The sequence below is a fragment of the Enhydra lutris genome, unplaced genomic scaffold, assembly GCF_002288905.1.
Source record: "Enhydra lutris kenyoni isolate GAN:26980312 unplaced genomic scaffold, ASM228890v2 scaffoldscaffold18, whole genome shotgun sequence".
Lineage (NCBI taxonomy): Eukaryota > Metazoa > Chordata > Mammalia > Carnivora > Mustelidae > Enhydra > Enhydra lutris.
In genome coordinates, this window is record NW_019154102.1 from 441,651 (window position 1) to 468,536 (window position 26,886).

The 26,886-nt window shown below is 38.8% G+C and overlaps 1 protein-coding gene across 1 annotated transcript in view; it reads left to right on the forward strand.

Moving 5' to 3' along the window:
- The window catches only part of LOC111148098 (mutS homolog 2), a 76,466-nt gene that overhangs the window by 39,724 nt on the left and 9,856 nt on the right, over positions 1-26,886 (forward strand). Inside the window, exons 8-11 of the mRNA XM_022504500.1 lie at positions 4,862-4,971; positions 18,402-18,525; positions 20,814-20,964; positions 24,969-25,066. Of these exons, the coding sequence (XP_022360208.1) occupies positions 4,862-4,971; positions 18,402-18,525; positions 20,814-20,964; positions 24,969-25,066 (483 nt within the window). The remainder of the gene's footprint in view (positions 1-4,861; positions 4,972-18,401; positions 18,526-20,813; positions 20,965-24,968; positions 25,067-26,886) is intronic.

Here is a 26,886-nt window from a genome sequence, read left to right on the forward strand (position 1 = left end):
TTTTGACGCTCTGCCCTTTTTTTTTTTAATTAACATACAATGTATTATTATCCCCAGGGGTACAGGTCTGTGAATCACCAGGTTTACATACTTCACAGCACTCACCATAGCACATACCGTCCCCAATGTCCATAACCCCACCACCCTCTCCCGACCCCCCTCCTCCCGGCAACCCTCAGTTTGTTTTGTGAGATTGAGAGTCTCTTATGGTTTGTCTCCTTCCCAATCCCGTCTTGTTTCATTTATTCTTTTCCCCCCAATTGCATCTCCCCCAAACCCCCCCACATTGCATCTCCACTTCCTCATTTCAGGGAGATCATATGATAGTTGTCTTTCTCCGATTGACTTATTTCGCTAAGCTAATACCCTCTAGTTCCATCCACATCGTCACAAATGCTCTACCCATTTTTTTTTTTTAAGATTTTATTTATTTGTCAGAGAGAGAGGGAGAGAGAGCGAGTGCAGGCAGACAGAATGGCAGGCAGAGGCAGAGGGAGAAGCAGGCTCCCTGCCAAGCAAGGAGCCCGATGCGGGACTCGATCCCAGGACGCTGGGATCATGACCTGAGCCGAAGGCAGCTGCTTAACCAACTGAGCCACCCAGGCGTCCCTGTTCTACCCATTTTTAATTGGAGTTTTTGTTTTTTTGGTCTTGAGTTGTAGAGGTTCTTATTATATATTTTAGATATTAACCTCTTAATGGTAACATTACTTGCAAATATCTTCATCCTTGAGTAGGTTGCCCCCCCTCTTTTTTGTGTGTGGGGGGGAGAATGAAAGAATATGGGGGGTGGAGGGTCAGAGGGAGAAGCAGACTCCCTGCTGAGCAGGGTGCCGATAATGGGACTTGATTGGGACTCCAGGATCATGACCTCAGCCGAAGGCAGTCACTTCACCAACCTGAGCCACCCAGGCACCCATCATTTTGTTTTGTTGATGGTTTCCTTCACTTCAAAGCTTTTTATTTTGGTATAGTCCCAGTTGACTTTCTCTTTTGTTTCCCTTGCCTTAGGAGACATGGCTAGAAAAAAGTTGCTACAGCCAATGTCAAAAATTACTGCCTATGTTTTCTTCTAGGAGTTTTATGGTTTCATGTTTCACAGTTAGGTCTTTAATCCATTTCAAGTTTATTTTTGTGTATGCTGTCAGCAATTTCGAGAAGTTATATATCTTTTTTTTTTTTTTAAAGATTTATTTATTTGACAGAGCGAGAGATCACAAGTAGGCAGAGAGGCAGGCAGAGAGAGAGAGGAGGAAGCAGGCTCCCTGCTGAGCAGAGAGCCCGATGCGGGGCTCGATCCCAGGACTCTGGGATCATGACCCGAGCTGAAAGCAGAGGCTTAACCCACTGAGCCACCCAGGCGCCCCGAGAAGTTATATATCTTTTAGTGCTTGGCAGTGAATGGCATTCCTACAGAAATTTTAATTATTTGATTACTTGGACATTTCATATTTTGATGCACCTAAGCAGCTAACAGTTATTTCCTTGTGTCATGTTTGGTATGCTTGCTACGTGAGCGTTATGTGTATCAAAACTAATGACCAGTGATTGCTTCACCAGTCCCGTGATTGCCTCCTTCAATAAGTCATTCATTCAACAGCTAGTTCGTTTGTTCCGGGCATTGTTCTAGGAGGTACAACAGTAGATGTGACAGATAATGTCCCTGTTTTTATGGAGGGTCAGCAATACTGGAAGGATAGGGGGAGACAGACAATAAACATCGGTGAACAAGACTTTCAAGTAGTGATAAGTACAGTATATGTAAGTGATAAGTACATATATTGATATGATAGAGTGACTTGGCTGGGGCCAGGGAGACACTCGAACTGTTGGTCAGGGATGGTCTTTCTGGAATCACTGTCTGAGTTCCACAGCTTGAATGATGATAAGGAGCCAGCTGTTTAAGATCTGGGGGGAAGCTAGTGGAACCAGCTAGTGCAAGTGCTTAAGGCTTGACTTGTTGAAGGAGCAAGGGAAGGCTAGAGTGATCAAGCACAGAGATAGAGAATAAGGGCCATGTTAGGAATAGAGACCAGAGAGGTAAGGCCTGTTTGAGGTTTTTAACTTTCTGTGTGCTGTGGACCCTAAAAATCCTATGAACCCCTCTTCAGAATAGTGTTTTTAAATGCATAAAATAATACAGACTCGTAGAGGCAGCCCAGTATATTGAAACACACTTACCAAAATATAAAATAAACTTGATAAATACATCCTCTTTATTAATGCATTAAATAACATGATTCTGAGTAAAGTTCTACTAAGGTCTTAAGTTTCAAACTAATAATGAGTTTAAATGATACTTAAAATCATCTCCAAAACTGTAATATGATATGAAAATATATCTGGGATTTTGTTCGATGACATAGACGTAGGTACTGGGAATACCACTGTAGTTTATTGCACACATTAATAATGGAAGGAGATGTCACATTCTGGTTAGAGGTTAGAGAAAATGAAGGTAGAATTTGTTTCTTTTCTATGTTTATGTAGTACTTTGAATTTAAGGGTCTGTAGTCCTTGTGTGAAGACACTAGTAAAGACTGTGTAGGGCTTTCTAGGCTGTGATAACTAGGGAAAAAATGGAGTTTATAAAAAACCAGTTGGTGTCCCTCACTTGATGAATGGATAAATAAAATGTGCTGTATCTGTATAATGCAATATATTCATCAATAAAAGGGAATGGAGTACTGATGCATGGTGCCACAAGGATGAACCTTGAAAACATTATGCTAAGTAAAAGATCCGTTTACGTGGAATATGCGAATAGGCAAATCTATAATACAGAGAGTGGGTTATAGGTTGCCTGGACTTGGAGGAGTGGCAGAAGGTTGGAGGGTAATGGTAAGTTACTGCTGATGGGTCCAGGGTTCCCTTTCTCTTCAGGAGCAGTGAGTGTTTGAAAATTGATTGTGGTGGTTGTTTCACAAATCTGTCAATAAATTAAAAACCATTGGATTGTACACTTTAAAATGGAGAGTTGTTTGGTATGTGAATTACATCTCTATTATTTTTAATTTAAAAAACCATAACCATTTGGGGGGAAAAACCCAATTGGATATTGGCAGCTGGGGCTCAGTACAAATGATAGGTAGGGGAAGGAACTCTAGATTTTAGTGAGGGTTTGCAGGATAAGGAGTAGGTGAACTCAGAAGGGGCCTATTAACTCTGAGGATGACAGGTTTTGAAGGTTGTACAGGTATTTCTGTAATAATACCACGTGTTTATTCTTAGCAAACTTAACTTTCTTCAATGTTGTATGCTGGAAAACATAACAGAACTTACAGAAAAAAAAAGGAGAGTTTAGGTAGACCTCAAAATACATGAAAATTTTGAAATGATTACTAGCAAAAGCATTAGCACATTTTAATAGAACAGTAGCCTGCATACATTTCCATTGCTTTGTACCTAGCATGAGCATCAGGTGAGTCTTTGCATGCAGCCTTAAAGTCTTGAGTTCTTGTTCCTCCTTTGAGATGCCTTGTTAGGCTGTTTGCTTCTAAAAAAGGTCAGTTTCATGAAAGTTAAACATCTGAACCAGGGTACAGAATTTAGTTTAAAAAAAAAAAAATTCTTTTAAACACCAGCAGATGTTTTGTTCTTTTCATCTATACTCTGCTTTTCTTGGTATCTTAGCATAGTGGTAAGTACACTGGCCATTGGGCCAATTACTCCGAGGTCTTCGTATATGGCTAAGTTTACTCTGAAAGCTTGCCCTTGATCACTTAAAAACATTAGTGGGCTAGGAAAAAATTATTTGTGAACCAGAGCCACCTCCTCACCTTGCTTCCATCATTCTCCTATTTACCAATAATGTATGAGCTAGTTAATTCAGAATAAAGAACCAGCCGTTGAAGCACAACAGACACTATGTGGGCAAAGTGTTGTTTAGAGACTGTCTAAATAACGTTTCACACATATGTACTATTTTCTAAATATGTGTAGATGCTGTTGTGATTAATAAAAGATGAATTCTTGCAGTAATATTGCTGACTTCATAGTAGCTTTTCATCGTTTTCTCAATCAAGAGCTATTGCTACTTCTAGAAAAGATAAGAAACTCTTGCTTTGGAGCAAAATGCAGTAGGCTAGAGATCACTTGCAGAATTCTTGTAAAAGAATTTATTGGAGGTCAGAAAAAAAAAATCCTTGCAATGTAACCAGTAACAATACATGGTAACCATAGTTGAGCTCCTGTTAATTGTCAAGCATATTATATTAAGCGTTAATGTAGAGTTATCTCATTTATTCCTCTTCTGGGTCGCTGTTGTCTTTACTCCTGTTGACAAGGGAAAGGGGCTCAGAGTAACGTGCTCCAGATCACAGAGCCAGTAGTAGCAGAGTTGGGGTTGGCACCCAGGTCTGTACCTCATGCCTTTCACACTATAGACTCTGTTGCTTCACTTACTCGTTTTCATATAATTCCGCAGCATGTGCTCTTAAATAACTTCAAGTAAAGTGCCAGTGTAAATACTTGGCTTGATTTAACCTCTGTTAATTCCAACACTGTATTATTAGTGGAAATTAGGGATAGGGTAAGTTAGAGGCATTTTATTTTAATGACTTTGACTTTGGGTTATTAAATCTGCAGAGAAATACAGTTCATTTAGTTGTAATTAATTTCATGTTTCTGCAGCTCTAGTGCTCCTTATGAAGGAGATTACAGACAGGCAGGGGAGGCATTGTTTTATTAGGAAGCATTGCGTGCCAGACGATCTCCCTTCCTATAAAATAAACATTAAACGCGTTTCAATTAAAATACAGGAGTAAATAGTAACTTTGGAGACCGGCTGCACTTTTTTTTGGATCAAATGCTGTTTGTTATCTGAGATGAATTTTATTTACTATTTTTTGCTCTCTTTTAGGAAAACACCAGAGTTTATTGTTGGCCATTTTTGTCACTCCTCTTATTGATCTTCGTTCTGATTTCTCCAAATTTCAGGAAATGATAGAAACAACTTTAGATATGGATCAGGTATGTAATCTACTCTTGAATTCAAGTAGCAAAGTATTTTTGAAAAGAGTGTCAGAAAACTTTTCAGTTTTTTTTTTTCTTTAGTATTTGATTTTGGTATTTTTGTGAGGCACCTTTGAGACCATGGTCGTAAGATTAAGTGATGGGACGAGTTTGTTGCTTTTTTAAAAATAACAGTTTTAGTGGATGAATAAAGATTAATAGGAAATGACTGCCCTGGTTAAAGGAAATCTCACAAGTAAAAGATTCCACATATGCAAGCTGAGTTCTGTTTTAATTTCAAAAGAGAAGGAAAATTGTAGTCACTGGAAAAGAGACGAAGATAAAGGTAAATGTGGAACACATGAGAATGCAACTTCTCCTTTGTTTATTTTTCATGTAGGAAAGTCTTTGGGGGAAGAGGTTAGAATATGTGTGTATTTCCTTAAAGTTGCTGATATAACTAAAAAGTTAACCATTCTCTAAATACTGTTTAGTTCCAAATTTCTTGTTAGGTGAGAAGAGCATTTAGGGTGTAAGAAGCGATCTATAGCCTCAGGTTTTTAACAATGTTAAGCAGTAATTTTATATATAAATACAAAATGGGAATAGTTTCTGAAATAGCTAAAAATATCCTTGTATGAAAGTTAATTTGAAAGTGAAGTTTATGGAATGGTAAATTTTACTGTCAAAGGTTTGTTTATAGAACAAATTTAATATGGGACCATTAAATGTAATGTTTTTCAATTTTGTGACTTTAAAAATAATATCTTTAAAATTTTCTACACTAAATTTTCTGTCAGAAATGATCATGCAGAGAATATGGGCTCTCACATTATTTGTATTAAGGTAATAGTTTGGTTTGCTAATTGTTAGATTCTTTGCATTCTTAATAACTGGATTTGAGTTAGTTTGCCCTATGGTACGTCGATTTATTTTGGTTTCACTGGATCGTTACCCCAGGGTTAAAACAGTTAAGCCTCATTTATTGTGTGCTCTTTGGATTTAGAAGTCCATGCATGTGTATATGTAAGTATGGATCCTTTACTCTCCTGGTACTGTTTTGTCAGTGATAGCTCCAAGCAGCCAAAAAACTTGCATTGTTCAACTCTCATTTGGGAAAACTTGCATTTTAGCTATTGTTACCTCTGTCATGTTCCTATTAATGGAATGATTTTAGGTATACAACTTTCAGATAAGTGGGGGGCAGAAATGATGCTCGCAGACATGTGATACTGGAACCACCACTGCCATCAGGAGCTGAGGATGTGATGTTACCTGTGATGGGGCAGAGTTGGATATTTATAAATGGTCTTTATTTTTTCAAGTTTTTATTTATTTATTTGGGGGGAAGGGACAAGCACACTCCTCACTGAGGACCCTGAGCTGAAACCAGGAGGCAGATGCTTAACTGACTGAGCTACCCAGATGCTTCTGTAAACATTCTTTAAGTGAAAGCATGTAAAGGTATAGTTCTTGGTGGTTAATAAAAACTGTCTAAAATAGGGAGGTGGGAAGGCAAGAATCAGAGCGTTCCATTGTCTCCACAGCTTAACTTTCCTGAAATGCTGCAGTTGATTTTGCCTTTTGTGGCCAACTTTATTCTTCTAAAAGTTGCCATGCTTTAATATTGTGGGTCTCAAATATAAACATGTATCAGAACCACCTGGTGGGCTTCCTAAAACAGATTGCTGAGCTCCATTCCTAGAGTGAGAATCGTTCAGTCTGGGGTGAGGCTAGAGAATTTGCATTTCTCACATGTACCCAGATGCTGCTGCTTGTCTGGCAACCACACTTTGAGAATTTATAAAATAAATTACTCCTAATAAATTAGAAATGCAATCATTTTTCAAAGTGAGAATGAGCTTGTGATTTCTTTTTACCAATTTGCAGGCTGCTGCAAGTGCTGCGGTCTTGGGCAGTCACTGGGCATTATCTGGCCAGAGGTTGGTGTGTATAAATTGAGAATGTTGAAGAGTTTCTTAAAATTTATAGCCCCGTCCTGGGATCGAGTCCCACATCGGGCTCTCTGCTCGGCAGGGAGCCTGCTTCCTCCTCTTTCTCTCTGCCTGCCTCTCTGCCTACTTGGCGATCTTTGTCTGTCAAATGGATAAATAGAATCTTAAAAAAAAAAAAAAAATTTATAGCCCCTATGTAAATGTACAGATCTTCTGTTGAAGACCCCATGCATCTGCCTTTTTATCTGGGTCATCACATTCATAGCCTGCCCAATAGATGCGGAGACCCTCCTAATAGGACCTGTCTTCTCCCTCTCCTGCTCTGGGACATGAAAAGCTGTCCTCTGCAGTAAGCAGATTGTTTGCATTATACCTAAGATATTAGCCGCTACTATGAGAATTACAAAAAGTAGCAGGATGATAAAAGGTTGGATACTTTCGCTTCATATTATGCATTTTGATTTACTCCTTCCCCACCTTCTGGCCTCCCTTCCCTCCCGTCCTGCAGTATTTTGACTGCATACATCCAGCCCTTGGGATACATACTGGCAGCAGATAAGCCAAAATGATGATGTACCAAAATGCCAGAATTGAATCTTAAAGTGTTTTCTTTATTTGAAGCTTTTCTGCTTGTAAAGGTTAACACCTACTATTGGTACAAGTGAAACAAAATGATACGAAGAAGTATAGAGGCAAAAGTTTGACCATTCTTCCCTCTTCAGATGAACAATGTTGGCAGTCTGGTCTGCTTCCTCCAGCTCCATTATACTAACTTTCCTTGTTGTGGGTTAAGATTTTTTACTTTGATCTGAAATACTTGACACATATCTGTTAAACTAAACTATACTGTGACCGTAAAATAGTAGTGTTAATTCTCAACGCTATAGAATTAGAGTGTTGTAAGATTTTGTGTCTGGGAAGAGTGGATTTCAGGAAGGCAGGCAGTGCAATTATATGGATATAGACTGGAAAAGAAGAGGTTATTTGTCCTAATTTCATTGCTGTCACTTAAAATTTTAACAAACCTTGATTTCTTTCTTTCTTTCTTTCTTTTTTTTTTTTAAGATTTTATTTATTTATTTGACAGACAGATCACAAGTAGGCAGAGAGGCAGGCAGGTAGGCAGAGAGAGAGAGGGAAGCAGGCTCCCTGCAGAGCAGAGAGCCCAGTGCGGGGGGCTCGATCCCAGGACCCTGAGCCGAAGGCAGAGGCTTTAACCCACTGAGCCACCCAGGTGCCCCAAACCTTGATTTCTTAATCTGAAAGTAAAACATTAAGTTCTTTGTAGGGGAAGAAAAACTTTTTTTCTGTCCTCTTCTGTTCATTGTTTGGAGCTCTGCTAATTAAACTGATAGATTAGCAAGAGGACAGATTTTTGAGTTCACAGAAAAATGTGATTCAAGAGGCTGTTAGAATTTGGGGCTTATATACTGTTGCTTGGGGAATAGGAGAGGAGGAAAAAGAGCACTTAGGGGAAAACAAATGACTTTTAGGAGTGATTTATGATAATTTTGACTTCCTTGGTTGTGAAACTCCCTGAGGGGATTTACAACAACAGTTCTTTGGGGGAGTTTCTGCGTTTAGGGAGATAAGAGAGTTCAAAAACAAAGTCTTTTCTCGGATGCTTTCATCTTGGAGTAATTTTTATGCCACTATGACATATTCTGGACCCCTCATCAACATTAACTACTGTGTCAATAAGATATGAGTTGTGGATCCCACCCCACCCCCACTAGACTGTTTGAGGTCAAACTCAGTATCAGTTAGGACTGTTTATTTTGCACATAACTTGAACTTCAGTATACCCTGGTATATGAAATTAGAAGTCTAGAAATAGGGTTAGCTTTAATTTAGAGTTGCTTAATCCAGCAGCTCAGTGACACCATCCAGAGGACCTAATTTCTCGATCTTTTCTATCTTTGTAATTTGAATTTCAGCTTAACTCTTCCTGGTTCCTCTTTGGTCCTAGGTTGGCTGCCTATCAGTAGCAATTCATGCAACATCCAAGCAAGAGTCCTGCAAGTTGCCTTGATGGGGCCATTTAAGCCGTGATTGTGGCCAGGGATATAGAATGATGTGGGCCTAAGACAACTAGTGGGTGGTTGGTATCCCTCTGTTGGAGATAGACAAATGAGAGAGCACTACTGGAAAGGGGGAAGAAGGGGAATAACTGTGGTGTAGACAATCAGCCATGTCTACTAAGATACTGTCCTGTAACGAAAGGTTTTCATGTTTTATTGTGTGAGGTTATCTTAAATAACTCTAATTCCTAGTTATAACCTGCTCTAGATTCTCTAGGGAATCAGCCTAATACAGTATCTTCTTTATTCTGTTATAAACCTTTAAACTTACCTTGGGTTATAAAGTGAATTCAACCCTTCACTGTCATTGTAGATATTTTTAATGAATTTACACATTTAAATTATATGACTCAGAACTACTTTGAACAGACCTCAGAGGATAGCAATCATTTCATGTATGATTTCTGAAAGCTTTACTCATGTTTTCCAGCTGTGCACTTAGGAGCTTAAGTGATGAAGGGAGCAGTAATTTACATGCATGGTTGGGTTAATTTGCCTTTTTTCCTAGGCTTAGCTTTGTATGTAATGCTACAGGTGCTTTTGTGTCTGCTTTCCATAAATCTTATGGAAAAATTTTCTATTTCTGAAGTAAATAGAAATGTAGATCTGTGCTGCCCCAGGACAAGGTTCAAAAAGGCTATGAATTTTCACCAAAAAATAGTTTCAGTTAGATTGGGTGATTCAGTGAGATACATTAAATTTTTAAAAATCTTTCTATACCATATTTGAGCACTTTACCTTTTAATATTAGTTTTCATATACACTTATTAACTGACATTTCCTCTATTACTGGAAAAGAAGTAATGTTAGATAAATCTTTACTGACAATACTGGTACCAAAAATTGAAATAGTTTTTAAAAAGCCACAGTTGCATGATCTTAATACAACTATATCATCGTGTGAGTGTATGTAAGCTGTAAAGGTACTGTAGTATATAAATGCTTCAGTGTTTTTGTTCTTGGAAATGAAAAAGAAATATCAAAAAAGGAAGTATTCATATTCTCCCACCTAGAATTATCTCTAAATACATGTTGACATTTTTGCTTATAGTTGTCCTTGTTTCCTATTTTTTATTTATTTTTTGTTTTTTGATTGAAGTGTAGTTGGCATACTATGTTAATATTAGTTTCAGTGTACGACGTGGAGAAGTCAACATGTAATGCTATGTGCTCAATGCACAATGCTCCTACGGTACCATTGACTATATTCCCTGAGCTGCATGTTTCATCCCTGCAACTTATTCATTCCATAATGGAAAGCCGGTACCTCCCACTCCCCCTGCTGGTCTTGCCCGTCCTCCCATCCCCCTGCCTTCTGGCAGTTACCAGTTCTGTATTTATGGGTCTGTTTCGGCTTTTGTTTGTTGGTGGACCTTTAGGTTGTTTCTGACTCTTGGCTATTATGATTGGGGCTTTTATGAACAGTGATATACAAGTATTTGAGTACCTGTTTCCATTTCTTTTAGGTATTTATTTAGGAATAGAATTGCTGTGTCATATGGTAATTTTATGTTTAACTTTTTGAGGAATTACCAGATTGTTTTTCTAAGTGTCTGCACCATTTAACATTCCCACAAGCAATATAGGAGGTTTCCAGTTTCTTCACATTGTTACTAATAATTATTCTTTTTTTTTTAAGATTTATTTTATTTTATTTTTATTTTTTTTTAAAGATTTTATTTATTTATTTGTCAGAGAGAGAGAGGGAGAGAGAGCAAGCACAGGCAGACAGAATGGCAGGCAGAGGCAGAGGGAGAAACAGGCTCCCTGATGAGCAAGGAGCCCGATGTGGGACTCGATCCCAGGACGCTGGGATCATGACCTGAGCTGAAGGCAGCTGCTTAACCAACTGAGCCACCCAGGCGTCCCAAGATTTATTTATTTTAGAGAGAAAGTGAGAGAGGTGGCACTTGTGGGGACTTGCAGGCAGAGGGAGGGGGAGAGAAATCCTGAGCGCAGAACCCAACAAAGGGCTCGATCCTAGGACCCAGAGATGATGACCTGAGCGGAAGTCAAGAGTCGGCTGCTTAACCAGCTGATGAGCCACCATATTTGTTTTTTGGGCATTGTCTTGATAGCCAGTCTGGTGGATGTGAAGTGGTATTTCATTATGGTTTTGATTTACATTACCCTGGTGGCTAATGATGTTGGGCATGTTTTCCTATGTTTGATGGCCATTTATTCATCTGTCTTTGGAGAAATTTCTATCCAGATTCTTTGCTCATTTTACAGTTGGGTTGTCTTTGTTGATGAGTTCTAAGAGTTCTGTATATATTTTGGATACTAGACCCTTGTTCTGAGAAACTCGTACTTCACATTTTCCACTTGCCTCATGTTGTTCATAGTAATGTTTATTATTTTTAAAAAACACTGCTGTATTTGCTGATATATTCCCTGCCCCCCCCTTTAAGATTTATTTATTTATTTATTTATTTATTTATTTATTTATTTATTTATTTGAGAGAGAGAGAGAGAGAGATCCATTACAAGTAGGCAGAGGTGGGGGAAGCAGGCTCCAATGTGGGGCTCTGGGGCTCGATCCCAGGACCCTGAGATCATGACCTGAGCCTAAGGCAGAGGGTTAACCCACTGAGCCACCCAGGCACCCGTTCCTGCTTATTTTTAATATAATTTGTGCCTCCTTTCCATAGTTTGTATTTTTTTAGATACTCAGTTTGTGACTTTTTAAATCCTCTTTTGTATCTTTGCTTTTTATTTCATCAATTTCAGTTCTTATGTATATTTATCTACCTATTTTTGTTTTTTTTTTTACCTCTTCAATTGAGTGCTCACTATTTTTCCAGCCTTTTCTTTTTCAGTAAGCATTTAAGATTATACTTTTCTTTCTGTGTTGCTTTAGCTGAATGTATCTTGTAAGTTTTTAAAGGTACAATCTCTTACTCACTTGTCAGAATTTTATTCCTGTTACCATTTGTTTTTGTTTTTTGTTTTTTGTTTTTTTTAAGATTTTATTTATTTGACAGAGATTACAAGTAGACAGAGAGGCAGGCAGAGAGAGAGGAGGAAGCAGGCTCCCTGCTGAGCAGAGAGCCCGATGTGAGGCTCGATCCCAGGACTCTGAGATCATGACCTGAGCCGAAGGCAGAGGCTTTAACCCACTGAGCCACCCAGGCGCCCCTGCTGTTACCATTTGTTTAGAAATATGTGTGTGTGTGTGTGTGTGTATTTAATTTCTAAGCTTGGTATATCCCAGTTTCATAAATGTTCTCCGTGTACTTGAGGATCAAACGTGCTCCCTAATTTTGGTTGCAGAATTTTCTTTGTGTCCATTAGATTAGATAAAGCTTTAGTTCTGTTCACATTGTCTGTATGCTTCCTAATTGTTGATCTACTGAGTTATTGAGAGAAGTTTGGATTTCTTTCTATGGTTCAGTCCATTATTGCTTTATACGTTTCTCAACACACAGCTGTATTTTTCTTTGTGGTGAACTGAGGCTTCATCATTCTTTAGAGACAGTGTCCTTAGTGATGCTTTTTGCCGTAGTTGTTGTTGTGTTTTGTTTTTGTTTGTTTTTTTGGTCTGATAGTAAGAGGGCTATCCCAGACTCCTTTTTAGTTTTTTACATGGTGTGTATTTTTCCATCCTTTGTGAGTCTTTATAGTAACAGCTTATAGCTGGATTTTATTTATTTTAAATTTTGATAATCTTTTTTTAAGTGACAATTTGGATTTATTTCTATAATATTACTATGTGATTCCTATTCTTTCTGGTTCCCCTTACTCATTCTGTCTTTCTTACATATTGATTGGATTTTTAAAATTCCATTTTCCCTTTCCTATTCTCCCCATCCTGTCATACCTCCACTGGTTTGGAAATTATTCGCAAATTTTTACAAAATGTGTATACATGTCTTATCAAAATCAAGTCTGTCAGTGTCTTCTCACTTAGCTCCCAAAATAATAGGATCTTAGGATATCTGAGATCAGATTACATTTCTTCATTATGGGCTGGTATTTTAGTTCTGTGTTTTTTACCCCTTTAGATTTCCATTCTATATAGTCAGTGTTAAGTTTAGATTTGCCCATATGCTTACCAATTTCTTCTCTATTCGTTTCTTCTTCCTGAATATTCTTCAGGAGTTCTTTTATTGGCAGTCTGTTTAGTTAGGTTTTGTTTGTTTGAAAAGGTCTATATGCTCTTGAAGGAGATTTTAACTATCTGGAATCAAGATATGCTCTTGATTCCAGATAGTTATTTTTCTTAGTACCTGTAAGATTGTATTGTGCTGTCTTTTGGCTTGAATTATTATTGTTGGGAAGTCTTGGTTCCAGATATTGATTCCTTTTATTGCTCTTGAGTCCAGAAGTGGACTTCTTTTTTCTATTTGGATTTGCTATGTTTTCTTAATCAGAGAATTCGTGTCTTTTATCTGTTGTGGAAAATTATCAATCATTATCTTTAAATGTTGTGTTCTTCATTCTCTTCTAGAATTGTGATCGGACATATGTTAGACTTTCACATTCTTTTTCTGCCATGCGTCTGTGCTGCTCTCTTTGTGATTACTTGAGATGTTCCAATTCACTGAGTGTCTCTTCAGTGCTGATATGTTTAACCAGTCCTTAGGGTTTTTTTTCAATGACTGTATTTTTTATTTATAAAAGTTATTTTGTTCATTTCTAACTCTGTCTAGTCTTTTTATTTTTAAGTAGCATTTTGTTCTTTGCTCATGTGTTCCATTCTCTATTACTTCAAATATTTTAATATACTTAATATTCCATATCTAAAATTTCTTGGTTTAAATCAACCCCTTGTTTCTGCTGAGTCTTTTTTTTTTTTTTGGACTGTTATTGTTGGTGGCTCCTTTCCTTGTCTGTTATGTATATTTAGATTATGAATTTGCATCTATCTCGGTTCTGTCTGTGCAAATCTTACGTCCTCCCCCTCCCTCAGATAAAATTTGCCCTTGCCATATATCCTGCAATGTAAGCCAGGAACGCTTTTGTTTTTGTTGTTTTTTGTTTGTTTGTTTTTTTAAAATTTTGTGTATTTATGTAGAGAGAAAAAGCAAGAGAGTATGTGGACAGGGGGAGCGGCAGAGGGAGAGAGATGAGCATGAAGCCAGATGCAGGGTTCGAGATCATGACCTGAGCTGACTGAGCCACCTCAGCACCTCATAAGCCAGGAACACTTTTAATTTCTCAGCCTGGAGCTTTTTTGATTTGTTGGGGCAGAGATTTAGCTGCTAAAAAAGAAGCCCCAAATAAAATAATGGTGGCATAAGCAAGAATATGGGCTTACTTTTCTGTCAGGACAGTGTGAGCAAAGCGGCGGAGGCTGTCAGGATAGCCCTGCTGTCTCTGTCATCTGCCTCCTCCTCTTTTGCTCCAGAACAGAACCCTTAGGGTATTGCCTGACAAGGTACACATCAGCTTGCTACCTTGTCTTTATTGCAGCAAGCAGGAGAAGACAAAAGGGAAAGAGGAGGGCACTTTATAGAAATGGTACACAGCATTTCTGCTCATTGTTCTCTTGGCCAGAATTTAGTCCTGTCCCCACACAAGCTGCAAGGGAAGCTGGAGATGGAGTCTTTGTTCTTAGTAGTTACGTATCCTGTGAGAAGTGGTCAGATCGATCTGTAGAAGGAGAGGATAGTAGAAATAGCAACAATCAGCAGGCTTTTCCACTGCCAACAAAAATAGACATTTGAAATCCCAACCCCAGTGAAAGCCAACTTTTTGTCAGGGAGGAAATTTCATCTTTTTCTTCCCTTTCTTAGGGGCTCAGCCTGATAGAGGATTATTTTTTTAAAAGGTTTATTTATTTATTTACTTATTTGAGAGAATGGATACAAGCACGGGGCAGGAAAGGGCAGAGGGAGGGAGAGAAGTAGACTCCCTGCTGAGCATGGAGCCCCACAGCATGGGGCCCAGATAGCAATCTTGACCTGGACCCAAAACCAGGAGTCAGATGCTTAACCTACTGAACCATCCATGTGCCCCCTACAGATGGCTATTAAAAATGGTCCTTGTAACCTGGCTTTATGCTGGCAACCCTTTACTTTGCAGGGGCTCTGACCACTAGTTTTTTTTTAACTCAACTGTGCATTTATTTGAAAAAACTGCTTATAATATTTAGTATTTGTACTACAGGTAATTTGATCCAGCTGTATCTTTTCTCTTCTTTGGTGTATTGTGTTTATTCTTATTTAAATGACCTAATTTCCTTTTTTTGTTCTTTTACCTTGTTTCTTAATTTCATTATCCCATTTTGGAGTTCCAGGCCTGGATTTCTTTTTCTTCATCTCCGGTGTGTAGTCTGATGTAATGAGTGTGTGTGTGTTTCTGGTGATAGGTGGGTGATGTTGTTGGACAGACAACTAGAGGTCATTCCCCCTCCTGAGAATGGAAAATGGAAGGATACCAGTTCTGCTTTCTTCTCCAGATTTAGATTATTAGTGAGTATTCTCAGGGTTTTGTTGGTTCACCAGAAGACTTCTGGAAGATGGGGCAAGGCTAGGAGCTTGACATGGCTCTGCCTCTTAAGTTCACTGGAAGAGGCAAATTCTTCAGCAGTGTTAGCCCACCAGTGTAGCATTATTTTTCCTTGAAATTATTGTAAGTCTTAGTTGTTTTTTCTACATCATCTTCACTATCTGTTTGAATCAAATGTGTAATATTAATGATGTATCATTGTGCAAATGTTTATCATTTATGGGTTTTGCTGTAACAGATAAATCTGCAGAGATCTTACTCATCCCTCTGTTGTTTTGCATCTGTTGCATTATTCCTGAGGTTGAATTCCTGGGAGTAGAATTGCTGTGTCAAAGAGTATAACAAATATCTCTGAATCTTGTCTCATACCGCCTTTTTTTTTAAGGTTATGACAACTTAGATTCTCACCAGAAGTGAATGAGCATACTAATTTCACTGTAGCCTCATTAGTATCTGGTGGTAGGATTTCTTTTCCTTTAAAAAAAAAAAATTGCTGTAGCACAGTATCTTAAGTTACTTAAATATTCATATCTTTTATTGTTGAGCTTTAACATTTTCCTGTGGGTTAGTTTACTACTTACTTTCTCTTCTGTGAATTGTGTGTTTTTATATTGGTCTATTTAACAACCTTGATATTTTTCAGATACTTGCAAACCAAGTTCCTTTATAAAGAAAAAGTTGATCTTTCCATTTTTACATTTTGTATAGCTATTTTTACAGATCTTTTTGTATTTTTTTCAATTAGGTTTATTCAAAAATTTGTATTTCAGTATGATGAAATCTCTTGTCGGTTTAAATTTAGAAAGTTATTTGATAAATGTTTTATTCTTTTTTTTTTCTTGCTAACTTTTTGTAATTTTAATTCTTTATTCTTGTGTTTGGTATGTGAAGAAGGTGTGCTCTGAATAAGTGGGGAGTAATTGGCAAGAGATCTTATTAATCCCATTTATAAAGTTTTTTAAAAATCTCCCTGTATTAGAAAACTGACTCTCCTATATTGTGCTTTTCTACATAATTATTTTTAGTAGGTTTTTGTTTGTTTGTTTGTTTTATTTTGTTCTGTTTTCAAATGGGCTCCACACCCAACGTGGGGCTTTAACTTAATCCCTGAGATAAGAGTTGCTTGCTTTGGGACATTCGGGCTTCCCTCCCCTAATTCTTTTTTTTTTTTTTTTTTTTTTAAATTTTTATTTGTTTTTTCCCCCGTAATTCTTTTTAATAGTTCTTAGTGTCTGTAAGGATATGCCTCATTCTTTTTTAAAAGGTATTCTTTCCTAATTTTGTCTAAGTTTTAATTGTTCTATTTCAAAAAGGGGATTCCTATTGGACCATCTCTTAGGAATGAGTAGATGTTAATATTTGGTTTGGTTTTCTCTTTTCATAGTTTACCTTTTTACTTACCAGTTGTTTTCAATATTGCAATAAGCAGTTATTTTTAATAAAAGTCCTAAGTAGTTGGGGTACCTGGATGACTCAGTCGATTAAGTGTCTGCCTTCGGCTCAGGTCATGATCCTGGGGTCCTGGGATCGAGTTCCACACCAGATTCCTTGTTCAGCAGGGAGCCTGCTTCTCCCTCTCCCTCTGTCTGCTACTCTGCCTGCCTGTGCACTTGCACATGCGCTATCTCTCTCTCTCTCTCTCTCTCTGTCAAATGAATAAATAATCTATCTTTAAAAAACAAAGTCCTAAATAGTTAAGACTTTGTTTCTAGGGGCATCTGGATGGCTCAGTCAGTTAAGCTTCTGCTTTCGGCTCAGGTCATGATCCCAGGGTTCTGGAATCATGACCTGATTGAACCCATGAACCCAGGGTTCTGGATCCCCGCATTAGGATCCCCGCTGAGCAGGGAGTCTGCCTCTCCCTCTCCCTCTTCCTCTGCCTCCTCTCCCCTGCTCAAGCTCTGTGTGTGTGTCTCTCTCTCTCAAATAAAGAAATCTTAAAAAAAAAAAAAAGTAAGACTTTGTTTCTAAATATTTTGTGTGTACATTTGCCATTGTAAATGAAATCTTTCATTATGATTTTTTTGATGACTCTTAGTAAGAATTTAGGGAAATAAAGCCTTTAAGAGAGATTATTTTTTAAGATTTTATTTATTTTAGAAGAAGCCAGAGAGCAGGAGGAGGGGCAGACGGAGGGGGAGAGAGTCCCAAGCAGACTTCATTGTGAGCACAGAGCATGATGCCAGGCTTGATCCCAGGATCCTGCGATCGTGACCTGAGCTGAAATCAGGAGTCAGACACTCAAATGACTGAACTACCCAGGCGCCCCCCACCACCACCCTGAAAGATTTTGATCAACTTTCAGTTTGAATAAATGAAATTCTGTAGCTTTTTTATTATTTATTTACTTATTTTTAATTTTGAGGTTCCTAAGATGGATCCTTGGTTTAGGTAAAAACTACACATTCTTTTATAGGCTATGAACATTGAACATTCTTCAGTAATGTTCAGGAAGAACATATTAAACATTGTTTAGGGGGAAGTGTAAATAAAAATATTGAATACTACTAGTGACATAAGCTCTGCATCTTTTTCATCTAAGTAATTTTTGGGTATCTAGAGCTCTAAGCTCCTTATAGACAGAATTTTACATCTAATAAATGGGAACTCCTTAATGGCAGAGTAAGTTAAAACATAAGTTTAACTCAAAATACAAGTGAAATTTAAATGAAGGAAAAGAAAACACAATGTTAGGGTGCCTGGGTGGCTCAGTGGGTTAAGCCGCTGCCTTTGGCTCAGGTCATGATCTCAGGGTCCTGGGATCGAGTCCCGCGTCGGGCTCTCTGCTCAGCAGGGAGCCTGTTTCCCTCTCTCTCTCTCTGCCTGCCTCTCTGCCTACTTGTGAACTCTGTCTGTCAAATAAATAAATAAAATCTTAAAAAAAAAAAAGAAAACACAATGTTATTTCCATCTTTACCCATCATTTGTAAAATTTAGCTATTCTTTGTTCTGTCTGTAGGTGGAAAACCATGAATTCCTTGTGAAACCTTCATTTGATCCCAATCTGAGTGAATTAAGAGAAATAATGGATGACTTAGAAAAGAAGATGCAGTCAACATTAGTAAGTGCGGCGAGAGATCTAGGTAAGAAGGCCTCATTGGTGGTTTGAATAATTCTTTTGTCTATATAGTGTTCCCACTTGTGCCAGAATTACTTGCCTAGAAGACATAGTGGATCATGCCACTTCTTGCTTAAAGTGCCAGGCCTTTCTTCAACAGAATAAAATTATAGATACTTCCAAGTTGAGATATAGGATGCTTTGCATTTGGAGCCTCACCCTCTTCCAGATTTGTCTCTCACTAACTTTCCAACCCCAGGATAATCCCACATTCCTGCCAGACAAATCAACCAAGAGGCCCTTGCATCATTTCCTTGAAATAGGATCTGTATTAAACATCACCTCTTCTGTCAGCGGCATTCTACTAGTTCATTGATTTGGCTTTGGTATTCGCAGGCATGTCAGTAACATCAGCTTTTTTTAAATGTCTGCCTTCCATACTGATTTTTGTTTTGTTTTGAGAGAGAGAACACATGTGGAACTTCGGGGAGGGAAAGAGGGAGAAGGAGAGAGAAAAAAAATTTTTTTATTTTTTTTTTTAAGATTTTATTTATTTATTTGACAGAGAGAGACCACAAGTAGACAGAGAGGCGGGCAGAGAGAGAGAGAGAGAGAGAGAGAGAGGGAAGCAGGCTCCCTGCTGAGCAGAGAGCCCGATGCGGTACTCGATCCCAGGACCCTGAGATCATGACCTGAGCCGAAGGCAGCGGCTTAACCCACTGAGCCACCCAGGCGACCGAAAAATTTTTTTTTTAATATTTTATTTATTTATTTAACAGAGAGAGAGAGATCACAAGTAGGCAGAGAGAGGGGGAAGCAGGCTCCCTGCCGAGCAAAGAGCCCGATGTGGGGCTCGATCCCAGGACCCCGGGACCACGACCCGAGCCGAAGGCAGAGGCCTTAACCCACTGAGCCACCCAGGTGCCCCAGGAGAGAGAAAATCTTAAGCAGGCTCCTTCTCACCCAGTGTAGAGCCTAGCTTGGGGCTTGATCTCAGGACCCTGAGATCATGACTTGAGCCAAAATCCAGAGTCTGTTGCTTAACCAACTGAGCAGCCCAAGTCCCCCATACTAGATTATTAATTCCCCAATTAGTCTCATATTATTCACACTAATTTGTTCTGAATTTATGAACCTTTTTGTTTGAACATCTCTCATGTGTATGTTGAATGAATAAAAATATAGCTTAGCATATTAGTAGAACCCTCAGGCAATAATTCTTAATAAATTTCTGGAGAATCTGATGAATCCTCTTCCCAGAAATATGTCCATACCTACATATACAAAAAATTTTGCAGATAGTTACCATGAAGAATCCATATATGGACTAACCAGGTAAAGAATCTTTGCCTTTCAGGGCACCTGGGTGGCTCAGTGGGTTAAGCCACTGCCTTCGGCTCAGGTCATGATCTCAGGGTCCTGGGATCGAGTCCCGCATCGGGCTCTCTGCTTGGCGGGGAGCCTGCTTCCCTCTCTCTCTCTCTCTCTCTGCCTGCCTCTCCATCTACTTGTGATCTCTCTCTGTCAAATAAATAAATAAAATCTTTAAAAAAAAAAAAAATCTTTGCCTTTCTTTACTCTTCTCATTTCATAGCCCTTTCACGTTCTTTCTATGATCTCTTCCCTCCCTAGCCCAGTGAAGTCTGTCTTTAGTTGTTGGCTACTACTAATATTTGATAGCCATGCTTTAGCAATTAAATTTGTAAATATGGTCTCTCTCTTCTGATTTGTACTCTAAAGATCACATTGATGAATGAGAGGGTGGGGACAGACTTAGAAAAACTCAAAAATCTTAGGTAAATATAATCCAGGTGATCGATCATTGCTCATTTTGTGAAATTTCCTACATTTAACAGAAACTGTGTGTCCTTGTTTTATAGAGTTTCATTGTGAGAGACGTAAGTTTTTGTTTGGAAAGTGTGTTTATTTTAATCCTACTCTGTGTTAGTTCCAGAGAAATGCTTCAGTGAAGTAAAGAACCGGGGTGCAGAGCTTCTCAGGGTCAGGGGCCGTATGGTGTGAACCCTCTGGACATAGCCTACTGTGGTGCTCTGTAGCCTTGGGATGGCTGTATCCAGAAAGCACTTGCACGTCAGAAGCTACCATTAATACAGAGTTCAAGGATTTTATAGATAGCCTTCATTTATTTATAGTTTTTTAAGTGAAGTAAAGTTTGAATAGTTCCCGGTTAGGTCATCATAGTAATTTCCACTGTGCTGTCTTGTAGTAAGAGTTAATTATTTTAAACATTTACATTGAAAGATGGCTGTAGGCATCCATGACATGCTTTGTCTTTATTTCCATATCATGAAGGTTTGGATCCTGGCAAACAGATTAAACTGGATTCCAATGCACAGTTTGGTTATTACTTTCGCGTAACATGTAAGGAAGAAAAAGTCCTTCGTAACAATAAAAACTTCAGTACGGTGGACATTCAGAAGAATGGTGTTAAATTTACCAACAGGTTTGTATGCCTACATTATTTTGTTAAGCCTTCAGTAGGTCCATGGAACTAAATTATTCTTTGATGAGACATGAATGTTTTATGTTAAAGAAGTTTTACCTTACTTATTGATAGGAGGTATCAGGTGAGAATGAAGCTTTATTTTCTTCTAAGAACCTTTTCTTTTTTTTTTTTTTTTTTTTTTTTTTTAAGATTTTATTCATTCATTTGACAGACAAAGATCACAAGTAGGCAGAGAAGCAGGCAGAGAGAGAGGGAGGAAGCAGGCTCCCTGCCGAGCAGAGAGCCCGATGCGGGGCTCGATCCCAGGACCCTGAGACCATGACCTGAGCCAAAGGCAGAGGCTTAACCCACTGAGCCACCCAGGCGCCCCAGAACCTTATCACGTGTTCCAACACACCTTGTTATAAATAACTCCTCTTTTCGTCATTGACTGAAGGGACAGTTTGGGTCTTTTTTTGTTTGTTTGTTTGTTTTATCTTTATAGATTTTATTCATTTGAGAGCACAAACAGCGGGGTGAGTGTGGAGAGGAAGAAGCAGGCTCCCCACCAAGCAGGGACCCTGACACGGGACCTTGATCCCAGGATCCTGGGATCATGACCTGACCTGAAGGCAGATGCTTAACAGACTGAGCCATCCAGGTGCCCCCTTTCAGTCTGTTTTTAAGATTGTTCTTTCATGGGTGCCTGGGTGGCTCAGCGGGTTAAAGCCTCTGCCTTCAGCTCAGGTCATGATCCCAGGGTCCTGGGATCGAGCCCCACATCAGGCTCTCTGCTCAGCAGGGAGCCTGCTTCCCTTCCTCTCTCTGCCTGCCTCTCTGCCTGCCTGTGATCTCTGTCTGTCAAATAAATAAATAAAATCTTAAAAAAAAAAAAAGATTGTTCTTTCATGGGGCACGTGGGTGGCTCAATCGGTTAAGCAGCTGCCTTCCATTCATTTCATGATCACGGGATCCTGGGATTGAGTCAGGCTCTCTGCTCAGCAGGGAGTCTGCTTCTGCCTCTCTCTCTGCCCCTTCTCCAGCTTGTGCTTTTCCTACTTACTGTCTCTCAAATAAGGAAAATCTTAAAAAAACAAAAAACTGTTCTTTCACGGGGTGCCTGAGTGACTCAGGGGGTGAGTATCTGCCTCTTGATTTTGGCTTAGATCATGATCCCAGGGTCATGAGATCAAGCCCCCCAGTCACGATTCCCACTCAGCAGGGAGTCTGCTTGATATTCTCTCTCTCTCCCCTCCTCTTCCCCTCCCCACTCACTCTCTCAAATATATTTTTAAAAAAATTAAAAAGAAAGATTGTTCTTGGGCACCTGGGTGGCCCAGTTGGTTAAGTGTCTGCATTCGGCTCAGGTCATGATCCCAGGGTGCTGGGATCAAGTCCTGCATCGAGCTCTTTGTTTAGTGGGGAGCCTGCTTCTCCCTCTGCCTGCCACTCCCCCTGCTTGTGTGTGCTCTCTCTCTATCAAATATAAATAAAATCCTTTAAAAATTTTTTTAAAAAGATTGTTCTTTCACATATCTGTCTCACCATTGTTTTGTCAATATGAGATTGTGTTAGTTTATATTACACTTCCATATCTATTAACATTAGTTCCCCATCATATCTCTGGTTTATATTTATTTTCACATTTGCTTTTTCTAAGAAGGTTTTGATACCATTTATCAATTTTAAAAATTCTGGTATATCAGTTGGATATATAAATTAGGATAGGGAGATGCCTACCAGCTTTAGTGAGGCCACTTACTAGATTATTGCTTTTTCAAAATCCTGTTTTATGTTGAAAAAGATTTTACAAGTTTTTCTTTTTCTTTACTGATGTTAGAAAGTTTCTTAAATTATTTATAGGTGAAAGAAGAATTATTTTGAAATAATGTTCTATGATGTGGGGTGGGGACATTAATCTTTTTCCTTCTGTACTCTATTAGAATTTATGGGAGGCCTTACATCCACCCATCCTGAATATACCCAGTACTTTACCGGTAGTTTTGTGTATATGATCCCCTTTTATCCATTTATTCAGCAAGTATTTTGTTTATTATGTGCAGTCTTTAATTTCTAGGTGTTCAGACACCCCAGGAATGAAAACAATGTTTGGTTTGTTTTTCGTAACAATTCTGATATAAATAGGTTTATTTCTCGTTATTTATTTTATTTTTTTTTTTTTTTAAAGATTTTATTTATTTATTTGTCAGAGAGAGAGCGAGCACAGGCAGACAGAATGGCAGGCAGAGGCAGAGGGAGAAGCAGGCTCCCTGACGAGCAAGGAGCCCGATGTGGGACTCGATCCCAGGACACTGGGATCATGACCTGAGCCGAAGGCAGCTGCTTAACCAACTGAGCCACCCAGGCGTCCCTATTTCTCGTTATTTAGATGAAGAGGCTGAAACTCCCCATTCCCCAGGATTAGATGACTAGTAACATTTGATACTCATAGCTAGATCTCCTATTGCCCAACTTAGTAGTAGTTGTCTTTCTAGCAAACTATATCCCTGGTCCAAACTATATTCAGTAATGGCTTAGCTGAGACAGAACTTTTAGGGTATTATAACCATCTTTGAATCACCATGGGTTAGTTATAAGTAAATGAGATTGAGCTGAATGACCGCATTTAATCTAAAAGTTGAAGAAGATTCATTTATTCATTTTTGTCTGCAAATTGAATCCTTGCTGTGTATCTGATTCTTTGATCATATAATTTTCCTTCTTTAAAACTGGTGGTGTCTGTCATCCAGAAAAGTCTGCAGTCTTTATTGTAACCTGCAGGGTCTGGTCCCCTCCCCATCCACTTTCATCTCTTGTTTGCTCTTTCTTCACACTGTGGTCTCATTTTTACAATGTCTTTGCCTCTTGCTTGACTTCCTTTAATTCCTTCTGTTTGCCTGTTTGCTAGTAGTCGTCGCTACTGCTGCTGCTTGCCCATGCACTGTTCCTGAGCTGTAATATATGTGTTATGCCATCAGCCAATCCATTAACTTTACAGTTGTTGCTTTGGTCAGTGCCTTCCTCCATATAGAGAATGCGTCTCTTCTCTGTGCCCCCATCTTGTCTTTTTATTTTTTATTTCATTCCCTTCCTTTGGCATCCATGAATATTTTTCCTTTACTTTATTCTTGTCCTTCCTCATTTTTTTTTAAAGATTTTATTTATTTATTTGACAGAGAGAGATCACAAGTAGGTAGAGAGGCAGGCAGAGAGAGGGGGGAAGCAAGCTCCCCACTGAGCAGAGAAGCCCGATGCGGGCCTCAACTCGATCCCAGGACCCTGAGATCATGACCCAAGCCAAAGGTAGAGGCCCAACCCACTGAGCCACCCAGGTGCCCCCTTCCTCATTTTTTATTTCAACCTATAGTTTTCATTTTTTTCTTTACTCAGTAAGATTTGGTTTTCAAAATATTTTCTTACTTCGACAACCTTCAGTATCAAAAGCAGCTATATACTACAGTAACGAGAGAAACTGTGTGGTGTGTGTATAAATTTGGAAAGGGGGGATGGGGATCCCTGGGTGGCTCAGTGGGTTAAGTATCTGCCTTTGGCTTGGGTCATGATCCCAGGGTCCTGGGATTGGGCCCTCCATTGGACTCCCTGCTCAGCAGGGAGCCTGCTTCTCCCTCTGCCTGCCGTTCCCTCTGCTTGTTCTCTGTCTCTGTCTTTCTTACAAACAAATAAAATCTTTTAAAAAGGGGGGTGGGTAGATGGCCTTTATCTGAAATGAGGATGAAGACTTAATTCCATTTAAATATTTTAGAAAAGGTCAGATCAATACTCGGGCATAAATGTTACAGCAAGAATTGTGCCAATAGGCTCTTTCAAACAGCATAAATGTTAATACACTGAATTCCATCCACATCTGCCCCTAATGAGTTGCCCATTTTCTACTCACATTTTCATTTTAATTATTGTTTTGGTGCTTTATAGGATAGATGCTCTGGATATATTTTATGTAGAACATATTACTTCAGTAGATGTTTTGATATTTTTAATAACGTGATTATCTTGACTTGCAGTAAACTGACTTCTCTCAATGAAGAGTATACCAAAAATAAAACTGAGTATGAGGAAGCCCAGGATGCCATTGTTAAAGAAATTGTCAATATTTCTTCAGGTAAATTTAACAGAACCAATAATATAACCTGGTTTTTAGTAATAGAAAAGATACCGGTATGTTTCAAGAGTGATTTTTTTAAAAAAAGATGTTAACACACTGTTTATTATGTTAGGCTACCTATAAAATAATGTGTGCGGTATTGTGGTGGGAAGAGTAACTGGAAATAACTCTTACATAGAAAGATAAGCTAGTGCAGGCTAAGGAGTGGGAATACCCTGAGAAACAGACCCGTATAAAAGCACAAAATTTATTGTAGTTGTAACAAGGAAAAGAAACACCAAGGACTGAAGGCACTAATAATTTTAGATTATTTTTGGGCTCATGTTCTAAGTTTTAGAAATAAATATCGCTAAAAAACAAACAGGAAATGATACATGAAGCAAGCCTTTTCGAGTTCTATATGCCATTTTGTAGATTTTCAGACTTCCTTCTGGAGGACACTGTTTGAGAAGATTGCATCGCTTAATACTGTGGTGTTGCCCTTGACACAGAATGAATGTATGTTTAGCACAAGGTGGGGCTGATGTGTTAAACTGGAAGGTTTTGCCTGTCATCACATGTATATTGACTATAACTTTTATTGTGCCTTCCAAAAATACACCAACGAACTACTTCAACCAAGTGATCAAAGTTGGCATAATCAGTAATTGAACAAATGACTTTTATGTGCATCTTGATGTGATGTAGAGGGAAGAGCACAGTATTGTCCATGTGGTATTCTTGACAAAAATGTTTAACCTGATTGTTAACAAGAAGGGAAAGGGAGATAAATTTAGATTGTGGGACATTCTTTTTAAGGCTTGTACTCTTTAAAAATGTCTGTGTCATGGTAGCAAAAATGGAATGGCCACGATCTGTTCTAGATTATAGGAGACTTAAGGAGACACAACGAGCGGATCAGCAGATGGTCCTGAATGGATCCAGGTCTAGGAGTTGGGGGTGGGGAAGAGCTATCAGGGACACTCAGGACAAATTGGTGAAGTTTGATAAGACATAACATGATATTGGTATCCTATTTCTTGGGGTGTGTATTGTGAGTAAGTAAGAGGATGTCCTCATTTCCAAGGTATTCATGCATTTAAAAACTATGTGCTTGTATAATTCTGTGAATTAATTATTTTACTATTATGAATTTTATAGTAAAATAAACACAAAACTTAAAGGTTGGTGTTTTGTTTTGTTTTTTAATTTTATTTATTTGTGAGAATGTGGGTGGGATAGGGAGAGGGAGAAGCAGACTCCCCACTGAGCAGGGAGCCTGATGGGGGGCTCCATCCCAGGACCCTGAGATCTTGACCCAAGCCAAAGGCAGACGCTCAACTGATGCTCGGCTGAGCCACTCAGGCACCCCAGAAGGGTTTTAATACACTTTATGTATTGGTGTTGAGGTGAATGAGTTTTGTAAATATTCTGGGTTTTTTTTGGTGGTATCAAACAACTATAGTTGAAAATGCCTAGATGCATTTTTAAGGACCCTGTAAATACTATATATTCAAACTGGGAATCTTCCTCAAAAAGAAATAGTATCAACTCAGATTCATCAAGCACCTTCTAGGTTAAAAAAGGTGCTAGCTTCAAACATTTAAATGGAGGGTGTTTTGTATTTAGAGTTACCTTGAATTTATTCGTTTATTTATTTGTTTTAGTTTTATTTGTTTATTTGGAGCAAGAATAATAGAGCACGAGCAGGGGAGAGGGGCAGAGAGAGAGGGAGCAGACTCCCCACTGAACAGGGAGCCCAGTGTGGGGCTCTATCCCAGGACCCCAGGATCATGACCTGAGCCCGATGACCTGAGCATAACATAACCGACTGAGCC